Raw genomic sequence first — 15,032 nt, forward strand, 5'->3', positions numbered from 1 at the left:
AGGAAGACATCGAGAAACAGCAAAAATAATTACAGAGATAGCGTTTCTTTTAAATTCCCACATACGCCCACTAGAAACTAGACTCAGTAACATAGAGAGGCACCTAGTAAAAATCAGCGGCTCCTTAAAATTCACATCCCCACAACTTCATACCAAGCCCGCTGCAAACCCAGAACACACTGTTCCCAAGAAAACTGTAACTATACCTCTCCCACAGTCTAAAAAACAAACCACATCGATCCCTCCGACAAATCCTACCAATCATAAGAAGGCGACCTCCATGCCTTTGGTCATCCCCTCGCAAGCTAGCCCCCAACCATTACTCACTATAAATCCTACCTCCACTAAAAATCCCGTTCCCAAAACACCAGCACCTAAAACACCCGCACCAACAAACCCTAAACCACCTCAAACAAAAAATGCCCCGAGATCGACAAGCGAACAAGTGCCCACCTTTAATTTACCACCTGAGGCCACCCCTTACGTGGTAGTTATGACGGGGGTCCCCGAACTTACAGGTGAAGGGACAGAACCAAACTGGTCATTAAAGAACAAGGTCCAGTTTTGGTTGAATACCAATCGCCCCGTCCCGCCACCTTGGAAAAGTAAAATCGCCTCAGTATCCAGGACATCGTGGGTAGGTTATAGGAAAAAAACAATCCGAGGAGACTGTATAGTCATTACGTTCGAGGATCCCAATATAGCCGACTACATTTGTTCATGGGAACGTAACAATTCTTCCGGGGGGATTGTCACAAGACCCCTGTCTTACTTTTACCCGAAAAGGTTTAATAACAGCAACTACCAACGTAGTTTTGATAACATGTGGAGGAAGCCTATCCTGCAACCATGGGAGCTTGAACCTGCCGCTCCAAATCCTGTAACGCGACTTACCGAACCCATTAACTTTCGGTATCCAGCTAATCCGAATTACCAGCAGAGAGAAGTCCCATGGCAGATCGTGGGTCCTCAAAATAGATTTGGAAACCGGGAGCAATGGGAGGGACCACCTTACCAACCTTACCAATCTTTCGGTCCCAACTATGAAGGCACCAGCAACGAGCAACACTGGCTAGGCTTCCCGACCGCGAACAGGTTCAGTGGCCTGGAAATGGTCGATTGACAAACATCTAAAACACCGGAGCCCTTATCAACCACAATAGCTCTTTCACACCCAAACCTGGTGCCTACCCAATCCATACCACACAATTACAATGTCGCACAGCAGCTTGAACCCACCCAGCTTTCCATGATTTTCTGGAATGTCGCTGGACTCCGCAACAAGATTGAGGATGGTTCGGCAGCAGTCTTTTTGAATGACTATCAAATCATCTCCATTCAAGAAACATGGGCAATAGCTGCCCTCCATCTAGTGGGATATAGAACTTTTAATTCTCCCGCTCTTCCGAGTGTCTCAGGTAGACCGAAGGGGGGTCTGGTAATCTACATGGCCAACACTATGGTAGACACAAAGATCATCAAGACAGACCTTTTCCCGAACTTTCAGATTCTTACGCTCTCTGTAGGGAAAAAAACTCGCTTAACAATAGTAAACATATATAACAACCTGGACTCCGACAAATTTCTGATCATTCTTGACCAAATTCAAGACAAGTTAACAGAACATACCCACCATAAACAGAAAGCGGACTCTTCCTATGTAATTTGGGGTGGTGACTTCAATCTGCATCCCTGCCCGAACATTGATGTCTGTGGAATAGTAGACGAGTCAGACATCCCTTTAACTCACTTTACCCACTCAGGAGTGGGGTCTGCTATGAACAAAATATTATCAGACTTGGATCTCCATGTTTTGAACCCTGTTCAACAATCTATCAATAAATTTGAGCCAACATAAAGAGGAAGGGGCCATGAGACCACCGTGGACTATATATTAATTACAGAAGCTTTAAAATCGCGAGTTGGAACATTTAAAATCTTGGAAAACTGCCTCAGTGACCACTCCGCCCTCAGCCTTAGTCTCCAACTATTTCACTCGAACCCTCTGATGGTAACAATAGCCAACACCCTATCACAGAATAGGCTCGAGTTGCACAAGACAAATGGCTTCACCATTAAATGGAGTAAAGTGGACCCTAATATTCTTACGAAGAGACTTGTCACTCTCGCCTACAAATACATCATGATCTGTCTTGATCCCCAAGCGGAGGCGAATCAAATCTTAGAAAATTTTAACATCATTATAGAATATGTCAAAAACCTGTTAACCAGACCTCATAATCAAAATAAGCAAAAGACCACAGGCTGGTTCAACAGAGATTGCACAAAAGCACAAACCAACTTGAGGAAAGCCCTCGGAGAAACTAATAGAGATACAACAAAGATCCAAGGCCTCAGAAGAGAATATACTATTGCCAGAAAGACGAGGAAAAAAGAACTAAAAATATCCCTTTGGAAAGCACTACACGAGAGTGCACTCGCGAAGGATTCCCAGGCTTTCTGGAAAATAGTCAAATCCCCCTCATTAACAGATCCCAGCGGACCAAAAATAGACGTGGCCATTGACGAGATCACATGGACGAGTCATTTTTCGAAAATCTTCCAATCTACATCTAACTGTGATTTGCATCAGGCTGCACACAAACCAGCCACCTTCCCTATCTCTTTGGAAGTCGATCTACAAGATTTCGAAAAAGCTTTATCCCTAAGTAGGCCTGGAAAAGCTCCTGGTCCCGATGGGGTCCCTGTTGATTTATTCAAATTTCTTCCCGACCTTTGGACCCCAATAATTACGAGAGTTTGCATTGCAACCATGGAACTCGGATTGTTGGACTCATGGTCATCATCAATAATGGTCCCCATTTTCAAGAAGGGGGACAGGCAAGACGTTAAGTGTTATCGCCCAATCTCCCTTCTTGACTCCCTGGGTAAAGTGGTCGGCAGAGTCCTCCTTGGCAAATTGCAACAGTGGGCAGCGGACGAAAACATTCTCTCTGACCTACAGTTCGGCTTCAGGGAAGGCTTTGGAACTATTGACCAAGTATTGAACCTCTCCTTGCTTACATCTAAGTATATCCTCGCAAAAACAGGAACAATCTTCATGACATATGTGGATTTGTCATCCGCATTCGACTGTGTCTCACACTCCAAGCTCTGGTCGCTGCTGAGTAAGATGGGGGTCGACCCCCCCCTTTTGGACTATCTAAGGGAACTCTATAGCGGGGCCACAGCGAGAGTGAGGTTTGGTACAAGAGGAGAACTGACGGCACCGTTTGGGGTAGAGCGGGGAGTGAGGCAAGGCTGTGTCCTGGCCCCCTTTCTATTTTCATTATACACCAATGGTCTCGAAGAGTGTATGTTTGACGGGGGGAAGAGACCTCCCAAAAGCAAAAGATCGCCTGATCCCCGCCCTGCTCTACGCGGACGACGCCGTCATTTTAGCCCGGACCCCAATTGAACTACAGAAACTACTGACCAAATACGCAGATTTCATGGCCGCCCTGGACCTGCACATAAATGTAAAAAAAACCTTTGTTATGGTGGCAGGCGGCGCAAAAAAACAGGCAAAAACCATTTTTCTGAAAAAACAAAGAATCGAAAGAACCTCACAATACCCCTATTTGGGCATCATGATAGATGACGCCCTAAGTTGGAAACCGGCGGTAGAGGCCAGGAGACATCTTTTCAAAAGAGCGATCATGGCACTTATGAAATTTTCAAACAGACTAGGGAAAAAACCCCAAGTCGAACTGCTTCAAATATATGCCGCAAAGTGCCAATCCATTGCATTATACGGTGCTGGGATTTGGGGGCATATTAACACCAACCCCATTCAAAAAGAGGAAAACATCTTTACGCGATTCCTCCTAGCAACACCACGAGGCACTTCCATCTATGCCTCGCACATTGAATTGGGAATCCCCTTCATTGAAGACCTGATTAAAATCCAACCTCTAATGCTTTGGAGAAGAGTCTGGTTATCCGAAGAAAATAACCTGACAAAAAATATTCTTCGAGATATCATGGAGTTGGACAACGCAAAAAAAATACCCTGGCTCACATACATTAGAAACTTCCTCTATGATCTAGGGATCGAGAAATACTATAACAACCCAGAACTAATGAGTGAAATTTCAAAAAATGATCTAAAACAAATAGCACTGAGCCACCTAGACTCCCTGAGACTAGTAACGATGGCCGCAAAAAAATCTGCCATCCACGCAATTTTGATTCAGCAGACTTTGAAAATTCAGCCATATCTCACACTGGAGATTTCCAACTACGAAAAGATGCTCCTAACAAGGTTCAGACTGAACCTATTTTTCAGACTGGTGACTTTCCCTGATAAAAACAATTGGAGCACCCAAATGATCCTGTGCCCTTGTGACGATCATTCTCCCCAGTCCACCATCCATACAGTACTTTTCTGTAAGTTCTATCACCCACATCGAAAGACATGGCTTATCCCTTTATTAAAAAAATGGGGCTATAGGCAGTGTCGCCCAGCGATGTTATCACTTCAACTTTTGGACTCTGAATGTACAGTATACCACGTACTAAACTTTTTAAAATGTATTATGAGACATAGAAATAATTTGTAAACCTGTAATTTACTACCCTCTTACTCTTCGTAATATCTTAAAACTTAAATGTAACTGCTTTTAAACGAATGTTTTTAATATCATGTTATCTTTTATGGCTTTTTCAAACTGTAAAAACCGAATAAAGATCATTATTATTATTATTATTATTATTATATTTTTTTTATCACCACATATCGCTGGATTTTCTCGCTCTGATAAGTGCATATTAACAACGCGTTGCTCACAGGCGAAGTAAAATCCAGCAATAGCGGGAAAAACCAGCGGTAGCAGGCTGATTCCTGCGATCCAAAACCTGTGATATGTGTAATGCTTGGTGATACTCAAGTGTGGGCTTAACATAACAATCCATCTTCCATTGAAGAGATAGATAAGTCACATTTTTAGCAGGTGTTAAGTTCCAGCGATAACCGCTGTTAGCGTGGCTTTTATTATCGCTTTGCAGGTCCGGCCCGCATTGATAATAGGGTGATGTTGTGTTTGCGAGGGATTCAATGAGGTGTAGGAGAGGAACGCCTACTTTGCATGTCATTAGCGAAATTGATCGATGACATGCAAAGGAGAAAGGAAACATGCGCTAATGCTTGTTAGCGTGTCCTTGTTAATTAAGCGACAATAAAATCGCTGCTTTTTTGGAGCTATGTGCTGAAAAAGCGTCGATATAAGCCTTGATAATATGCCCCCAAGTTTGTAGTTTGCTTCAACAGCTGAGGTTTCAGGAGCAGAGACCACGTCGGCCTCTGCATCGTGTGAACCCTGGTGACGGTTGCAAGTGGTAACCTGGATAGAGACCTCGGGGAAAGAAAGGGGAAGGCTGGGACTGCGCTCTAGCAGTGCCCACCAGGCTCAACTGTTCTGGAGCTATTGCGTGGATCCACCACAGGGAGCGATTCGAACGATGCCAGCAAGACGATGACAAAGGACCTGGATACAGTGAGCTATTTCTTCCAGATAAAGAGCCACTCCCTGTATCTACCAAGGTAACACGCCCCACCGGAGGAGTAGAACCACCTCCGCACCAATCAATGTCGATAAGGTAATTACCACTGTCAGTTTGTTGCCTTTTATGGGTTGTGCAGATTGCAGCTTGAAATACACAGCAAGAGATACTGCTTGAGTTCAAAAGCAAGCCCTGGAGGCTATTACAGATCAACAAATGGGTATCTTGGATAAAAATCTAAAAGGGACATGTTGCAGCAGAAAAGGAGATGGACAGCCCCCCTCAACTATTACTCAGGCATATCAGGGTCTTGGAACAGCCGGCAGTCATTGGCATATTCTATGGGGTTGGAGAAGGAGGTTAATAAGCATGGCCATGAGACAAATTACTGTTTTTTCTCTGTCGGATGAGACTTGATCAGCAAATGGATCAGGGTCAAGCACTGAATCAAGTGAGAATGAAAGTTTACTGTACACTAGTAGAGTGGACTCAGTGGTAACAGCATGCAGAGTGCTGAGAAAGTCAGTAGGGGAGGCAAATGATCTTAAGTGGGATTACTCCCCAGTAAAGCATTAGTTGTGCCTCAAGACCTGCTATAACTTTACTTGACATAGCATCATTTACAGTGGACCAGATGGCTATGATCCTCCTGAATGCCCAAAAAGCTTTTGATCTCTTTTCATGGCAGTACCTATGGGGAATTTTGAGACATAATGGGTTTGGGACATGCCTTATCACCGCTACCAAAGCAATGTATCACATTCCGTGTGCCAGGATACAAATGATGGCTAGTGAATCCGAAAGGATAGAGGTTGCTAGAGGAACAAGTCAGGGGTGTTCCTGCTCCCCTGTTCTTTTTGCCCTATATATCGATCCATTTGTTAGACAAATTCTTCAAAGCCAGACAATGAAACCAGTCTCTGTCAGCGGTTACTATACGAAGGTGCTGGTGTATGCTGATGATGTAGCTAAACTGACCCCCGTATCCACAGAGTGCCATCGTACAAGTAGAAAGTCTGGCAGGGGAGTATGGGAGGAAGTCTGGGTATCTCTTGAATAAGGAGAATATTGCTTTCCAGGATCTCCGTAGGACTAATACAGCGATATCGCTTGGGATTAGGATAAACTCAAATGTGGATTCCATCGGGCCAATTAATATGAACCCTCTAATATCTAAAATTAGTCCTGACCTAAGACGTATGAATAGGCTGCATCTATCTATAATTGGCAGATATAATGTCCTTGAAATGGCCGTATTCCTTAAGGTACTTTATTTGTTTCCATCTTTCCCTCTCGAGTACTATTTTTAGGAAGCTAGTCTAATTTTATATGGCAATATAGGAAAATATGACAGTCACTAAAAATTTGAATCCTTCCCCAGGAACGGGGCAGATGACCGATCCCCAACCTGGTACTTTACTATTGGTATACGATGCTTCAACAGATGAGAGTTTTGCCTACACTGGGTAAAATAGACGATCAGGAACTTGCCGGTGCTCCTCAGTCTATATATGAGCTGGCCATTGGAAGTGTTGAATGGGGTGTTCTACTTCGACAACTGGAGCCCAGCTACTACAAAAAACACGTTTTAAGTGCTTATGAGCGGCTTGGAGTGTATGATGTGAGATTTGCAAACTGAGGAAGCTACCAAGATATCACTAGTATACACCCTTGTGGTGATCGCCTCTCTTTCGGTCCTAAGCCATACGATGCCTCAGGGTAGAAACACGCTATAGAAATCCGATTTCATTCATTTAATTTCTTTATTGCCTTTTTCTATGATGTGATGGCAAGGCAATGAGAGCAAGCCGGTATAATTAAAATTGGTGATAATTGTTCAACAGAACACCTGGCAACATTTTTAGTGCTAAAGAACTTCTATTGAATAGAAGTCAGGTCTTATTTCAAATATGTGCAAGTGAAATATATTTTTAAGCAACTCAGGGGTGAAGTACTCTCCTTAGATAAAATCCCTCTCCTAGAAGTCATTGCTTAAAAGGACTGTAGGATTGTAAAGTATATCTATAAAATTCTGCTAGACTATACCTTGGATGACCTAGAGAAAGTAGAATCTAATTGGACTAGAGAGTTAGGGGAAGAAGATATGGATCCATATATCTTTAAACTTTATTTTACAATGGTAAAATTAATCAGGTGGGGGAAAAGAGAAAATGATAATTGTCCCAGGTGTGGAGAAGGTCCAGTTAAAGTGGTACATATGTTTCACAGCTGTTGAAAAATTGCACCCTTTAAAGAAAGAAATTGAGTTTTTGGGTGAGAGGTGTTTGGTTGGGAAATTAGCAGTAGCCCACTTATGATGCTTCTGGGGTACAATAATAAAGATCAATTGGAGTGTGCACACATATATTGTATTTTACTTTCGGTTGCAGTAGCTCAGCTGCTGACAGCAACAAAATAGAGAGATTCAGGCCTCTCTACTTATTATGCTTGGCTTGCTCGCCTATTGAGTCTATATAACTATGAAAGAGCTTTACATAACTGCAAGGGTAGTCTATCTAAGAAGTGGGGCAGTAAGATCTTGGCCCCAATGTCCACCAGGATTACTGGGGGATGGAGAATAGGGATTGATTCTCCTCAGATTCCCAAAGGGTAGCAGGGCCCATCGGGGAGACATCTCTCAATGCTATTTAGAAGTTACAGAGCCACTGAATTTGATGATAGGTTTAGAGGATACGTTCATATATTATATTGCACATTTTTATTATATTGTAACACTCGACTTTTGCAGTTGACCTCAATAGGCAGGGCCAATTTGCATCTAACCCTCATTGCATTTATCGTTTTAGCTTTATACATCTAGACTAATGATGAAACTCCTCACTGCTTTTACCCTGTTTTTTCATTTTATTCGGCTGTTCCAAGATATTTGTACTACAATTTATTTAAATGTATCTTAATATGTCATGTAAAGTAGTAATTGACTATCATTCTTACTGTTATATTTATATTCCACTTTCTATTTGGATCAATATGTAATTGGTATATGCTGTATTCTCTGGTGGAAACAATAAAAATAATAAATAAAAAGAAAGAGGTCTCCAACTCCTTCACTCGTCCTGCGGGGCATCTTTATACATGCAATGCCTCTTCTTCTGTCCCCATTCATGACAATGGTTATATCTCTTCTTACATCGTAGCTCTCAAGTATCGCCATTCCATTGCAACTAGTAGTCCGGTGCTGTTTTTATTTTTAGACTTCTGAGTCTTGAAGTAATGATTCTAAACTGATTTAAATAATACAAGAAGTCCCTGAATTCAAATAAATTAAATGAGCTTAGCCTAACTAATCACCCATTGACCTGGGAAACTTGACAGCTATGTAACAGTCCCGAAAAAGATGCAGAAAGGGGTCACCCGCTTTGAGAGTATGTGGGGGTTTTAGGTGTCGAGATAAACTGTCATGCAACATTTAATTCATTCCGACAGGACCCCATAACTCCTAGGTGGTATTAGTTTCCTGTGAGATGGTCAAATCCTGCTTTACAATAATATTGAATGTAGTCGAGCAATATATCTCTCATATAACTGGTCTTACAGGGCTTCTAACCTCTATTATTCCCAAAATAGCCAAGATGGTATCAGGTTGTCCATATTTTATTGTGATGGGGGATTTTAATGACAAATTGGAAGGTGGGCTGGGCCCTATTTTATAGTAAGTTGACATGGATGATGATGAGAATCCCAGAGACCATTACATCAAATACTTCAAAAGTTAGACCTGACATCCGTGGTATGTTAGTTCCCCAAACTTTTTGACTTCACCTTTCCTGTCGTCTGAATTATTTTTGTTGGCATTAGGCCTCTGTATACTCTGCCACTGCTAACCAGGGATAATGTGCTCTCTCCTTTAAACATGGTGAAATTGGCACATTTATTTTAATTCTAAGTCTATAGTATATGCTACTACAGGTACCCGGGAAATGTAAATTAAATGCTACTAGTGGTGCATAAAGTGATCACAGGATGCAAACAAGTGTAAACAACCCCAAACCAAGTCCGCAAATGTGATCTGTACAAAAACAGTGGTAGACTAAGTGATGACCAATTAAATGTAACATTCAGATTGTAACAGACTATGCCCATGCATTGTGATTTTAGAAAATCTATGTCCATATGTTGTGGTTTTAGAAAGAATCAAAAGGTTTCGTAGTTGGCCATCAAAGTTTAGAAAACTTATTTTTTACGTATATGTTTGGCATGAGAAATTATTTGAAGTAGAGCACCACAATCAAAAGCTGGTGTTTCTGTGTGTTAGGACTAAACTTTGCCCTTGCAGACCACATCACAACTACCGTTGCATGACATATTCCAGACGCAGGCCCTCTCATCACAAATCTCTTGTCAATGGCATTCTTGATGGTGATGCAGGTTCTTGCATGCAGCCTCGAAGCTCCTCTGAACCAAACCATCGTCTTGGCTGCAAGGTCATTCTCGGTACAGGACTTCGCATTACAAGCCCTTGTTGATGGGAGCCTTAACAATAAATACAGGACATCTCATTGCAGCTCCGTAGCTTCTGAGAACCAATGCATTGACTCGGCTGCGTGACATATCCTTGATGTGGGGCTTTGCAACGCTCTGCAATCAGGATTTAATGTACTCTTGTTCAGTGGGCCTAAGGTAGCATCCCGTAGCCAGCTCGCACTCTATCACGGCCGGCCTGAATTTGTGAATTTTTCCCAGTCAGATATCAACAGTTGGAGTTTTGTACTTTTTGGCACTATTTTTACTGAAACTTTAAAATTGCATCTCTCCGGTTCTACTAATTGAATGTTTGTCATTTTGGTCTTGTTTCATTTCTCAAAATCTACTCTATTGTTCTAAATCTTTTCTGGGATCCTTTTGTGAAGTTTTTCACTGTGTTACTGTTTCTAGTGTTGCACAAATACTTTATACATTGCCTCTAAGTTAAGCTTGACTGCTCTGTACCAAGCTACCAGTAGTGTGAGCACAGGTTAATTTGCTGTTCTCTTGTAAATGTATGTATACTTGTAAAGTGCACTATCACCTGACAAGCATCTTGGCGCTGTATACCGCTGTGGAACCCGTCCTGGCTTTCCCTGTGAGATGCTCCCTACTGGGCACCCCCAAGGTGAAACCAGGCATCCCAGCGCTTTAGGGCCGTTGTGGAGATAAAGCAAGCTATTGCCCAGAGTTGCAGAGTGGGGACCCATGATTAGAGTAGGCACTGAGGCGAGAATTATCGAGTCCGTGGACATTGAGCCCAAGACCCTGCCGCGTCGGGAATTGAACCCTGGTCCCGGCCAGACCTCTGCATCAGGGTCTGCTGCTCTAACCATTGAGCCACACTTCTCCACATTTACACATGACTTAGAGTGTAGAAGTCAAACACTGTATGAAATGAGGGTTGCAGAAGGTCAAAAAACCTCTCAGGGGGTGCTGCGAATAGGTTTTGGGAATTTGAAAGACTTTGAATCAGAATGCATCTTTTTAGACAGTTGTGAAGATGAGAGGTTCTGCTCCCTTTTTTCAGGCATCTGCAAATATGGAACTCTTAGTCTGCACATGAGACCTGTCAAGTAAAATAAGGCTCTTAGTTGAAAAGGGACATTCTTTTGCCATTCAAAGATGGTTTATTTTCGATTCATCCCAGTGTACTCAGTGAGCTTGGAAGGAATGGCAGTAGCTCCCGCACACTGATGCAAACCACAGTATCATCATACATTCAGTAGCATGGCATTTTACTGGGATTCTGTGAACTGGTCAGCAGGTTAGCCCAGTTCCTGGAATTTTTAGATCCTAAGCATCTTTGGCTTGTTGGGAGATAGGTTTGCTCACCACTAGTCAATAGCGTCTGTCCTCAGTGGAAAGAAAAACTCACATTTCCACATGAGCAAGCAGCAGTTTTTGTATCCAAGCCCTCATGGCACAGAAGTTCATGGAAGAGGGTAGAACACTTTAAAAAATGTTCATCTGAAAAATGTCAGCAATGCTGAACAAGGCATTTTAAGAGTTTCACATATATCCCATTGGTAGATAGCAATCATAAAATAGCTCTAGAGCAAGTAGCATTAATGTCTGGGGCTTTTGCTGTATTGTTACTACCCCAAAAGCGACTGCCAAATCTCGAATAGATCCTTCCAAAGAAAGAATCCTGGTTGGTAGCACCTCTAGCTGGTACCAATCCAGTGAGAGCACGTAATTTAAATGCGGCTCTCAACACCTTCTGCTTTCCCACAGCACACTCACTGTATGTATCAGTACATTGGATTTCAATAAGCATATTGCACTCTCTTCTGCTTTTCATTTGTAATTCAGGATTTCCTGGGCTTACTCTAGATCAGTGATACTCAAAGTTTGGCCTGGGGGCTGCATACACCCTCTGTACTTTTACATGCGGCCCCCATGACCTGTTCATGAGGCCCCGTCATCAACAGAAGGAATGAGCTTCAGTTTACTCAACTTAGCACTAACATTAAAAGGATGTTAAACAAGCAGGCAAGCATTCATGTAAAGGCTAATTTAAGTTAAAGAAAGGAAGTAAGTAGGGTGTTCTGCACCATCTTCTATTTTAAAGACATCTTGCAGCAAAAGTGTAAAAGTATGACCAAGTCTGTTAAAGATTCAAGAAGAATATGTCAATCTCATGCAGAACTGTTTCACCTTAGTACATCTGTTTATACCAGTGCACTTTTAAGTGATCATTTTCAAACATGAAGATAGAAACATTCATTCCCCACCCCACAATAATGACAATAGTGAACTAAGAGGGAACTCAGTTTTTATGTGCTCAATTTGGGTGGCATGGGTTTCTAATATACTTGAACAACATTATTTGTTATTGAATCAAATACAAGAGATTGCTTAGTGCTGCACACATCCTCAAGTCATGTATTTCAAGGTCCTCATATGTGGAAATAAAGAAAAATGAAGGAAAGTGACATAAAACAATTTACTAGGATCACACAATTTTGATAAGTGAAGAGGCCGAGATTATCCCCAAGATTCTGGTTTCACATTGTGCAATTCAGACACTAGATGTATGTGCTTCTCTTCCCCTATATCCACCTTACCGCCAACCCTCCTGCTCCATCCCAACCCCAAACCCCGACTGCCACCCTATCGCCAACAATGCAGCCCTGATCTGATTACCCATGATCTATATCTATATGTGTGGTGAAACAGAATACAATGGATTTACAATACGGCTCGTCTTAGTCAACAGGGGACTTCTATGTTGGAATCAAGTGATTCTTTTTCTACATGCAGATGCCTAGATATGTAAATTACGACTTACAATGTATTTTTCAGCATTTTGAGTCGTTTATTCCATGGTCAACCTGTTGGATATTACTTCCAAAACAACCCACTACTTAGACAAATAGTGAAAGAGAGAGAGATATTAAAATCACATTATAATAACACGCTGCAGCTAATTCTTTGATGAACTGAAAACATATTAGGTCACTGGACCTTCTGAGAGGGTTACTGTGGGAGTGAAAAAGGCAGAGGAGGTAGGAGAGAAATATATTACCTTACTGTATGAGATCAAATCAAAGAGTTCACTGATCTCAGCTGATGTATTGATCTCTTCCTCCTTTGATGATAATGGATGAGATGAAGCCAGTGCATCAACTCCCATCACTCTGTAGATGTCATTGAGCACAATCAGATCTTTCTGTAACGAGGAATGGGGTAAATTCATGTAATAAAAAGTAACCTGTAGTGGGTACATTTAAAGTTTGTTGGTGCCCCACAGCATACATACTAATTATTAAGGGAAATACATTCAAGATTATTTCACTGATTTTCATTTTGCACTCAGATACTGAAATAATATTTAGAACTTAAACATTGACTTTATTTTTAGGTGTTTTGTATAGTATCATTTTATCCTGAGGTTACTTTAGCATGTAAAGTGTTGGGGAACAATGCTATAATTTCAGATGTTGAGAAAGCCGTCTTTATTAAAAATGGCCCTCTGTTGTCATAGAATTTCCACTTTTGTCAAAAATAAAGAATTATAGATGGGTCATAGTAAATAATGGAGATGTTTTTTCACAAAGGGGTTATTAGTGACATCAGAGCGGTAACAAAAGTTAATCCTGAATTGTCTATGATGTCACTCAAAACCCTTAGGTGAAAAACATCCTTGTTATTTACTTTTATCCTTCTTTAGTTATATGTCAGATATGGCACACCACACCGTCTCTACTCGCACTAGGATGAGCATCATGGAACCAAAGGAGTCACTGGGAAGTCCTGCTACCAACACCTGCCTCCATACAAACAAGTTACTCCCTGCTTGGTGTGTTCATTCACCCACTCTACAGCCTTCCCCATCCCCCGAAAAAAATCTATACCTGCCATTATACATTGAACTATGCTTCTTTTTATGTATAGCAGACAATATCATAATTGCTTCTACTATGTACATATAGGTGCATATATAGAAGAGTTTTTTCCTGAAACTAAAACTTTAAAAAAGTCACAAAACATGTACATACTTCACCACAAGATAAATGTGCACATCAGACCATGTGAATATTGCTACTTCTATGCACATATGGGCATTTATATAGAGGAAATGTGTCCAGCTAATTCAACCATGTCAACTGTCACATGCATATGTGTATGTACAAGTTAAGTTACGTTTTTTTTCTCAATAAAATAAAATCCTCCTTTCAGTCTTTGTACCATCCCTCCTCTCTCTGACTCTCCCCAAACCGCTCTGACTACTCTGAATCCCTAAACCTCCTCCTCAAACGTTTTCCTCCTTTTTAACCGTCATTTAAAAAACAGGCCCTCACAACCACTCCTTAAAAAAACAGCTCACTACTTCCCCTTTCAAATCCATTCCCATCATTCTATCCCGACTGTAATCTCTACTAAAAATCAAGAGCACAAACCTAACACAACTAATGCATAAGAAAAAAATTATTAACTAATCTACTAACTATTAACCTCTAATCTTGGGACCTGGAGTGGCGTACTACTTGCTCATGTGTGCCCCTTACTTTCTTTTACCTTGCACTAACTGATAGATCCACTCATGCCCTCATGCTCCCACTCACAGACACACTCAGACATTCATGCACCTATTCACAGATCTATTCAAGTGCTTATTCACCCACGGTGAGACTCATACACTCACAGACCCACTCAGAGACTCACTGACTCACACACTCATGCATCCACTCACAGACTCTCGCCTATTCACAGACCCACTGAGACACTGATGCACCCATTCACTCACCCACTCAGAGACTCATTCATCCAGTCACAGACCTTAAAAGACACTCATGAAATCACTCACAGACCCAGTCAGTGCTTCACACACTGACTCACAGATCTACTCAGACACTCACTTACCCACTCACAAACCTACTCCGAGACTCACACAACTAATTATAGACCCACTCAGACACTCATGCACCCACACACTAACCCACTCAGAGACTCATCCATCTACTCACATACCTTCAAAGAAACTCATGCCCTCACTCACAGACCCAGTTAGACTCATGGGCTCACTCACAGACCAACTC

At 41.8% G+C, this 15,032-nt stretch overlaps 1 protein-coding gene across 1 annotated transcript in view; it reads right to left on the reverse strand.

The window, feature by feature from the left end:
* The window catches only part of LOC147733567 (aminopeptidase Ey-like), a 538,593-nt gene that overhangs the window by 215,782 nt on the left and 307,779 nt on the right, over positions 1-15,032 (reverse strand). The window contains exon 7 of the mRNA XM_086958155.1: positions 13,019-13,162. Coding sequence (XP_086814281.1) covers positions 13,019-13,162 — 144 coding nt within the window. The remainder of the gene's footprint in view (positions 1-13,018; positions 13,163-15,032) is intronic.

The sequence above is a fragment of the Lissotriton vulgaris genome, chromosome 2_1 (genome assembly GCF_964263255.1).
Source record: "Lissotriton vulgaris chromosome 2_1, aLisVul1.2, whole genome shotgun sequence".
Lineage (NCBI taxonomy): Eukaryota > Metazoa > Chordata > Amphibia > Caudata > Salamandridae > Lissotriton > Lissotriton vulgaris.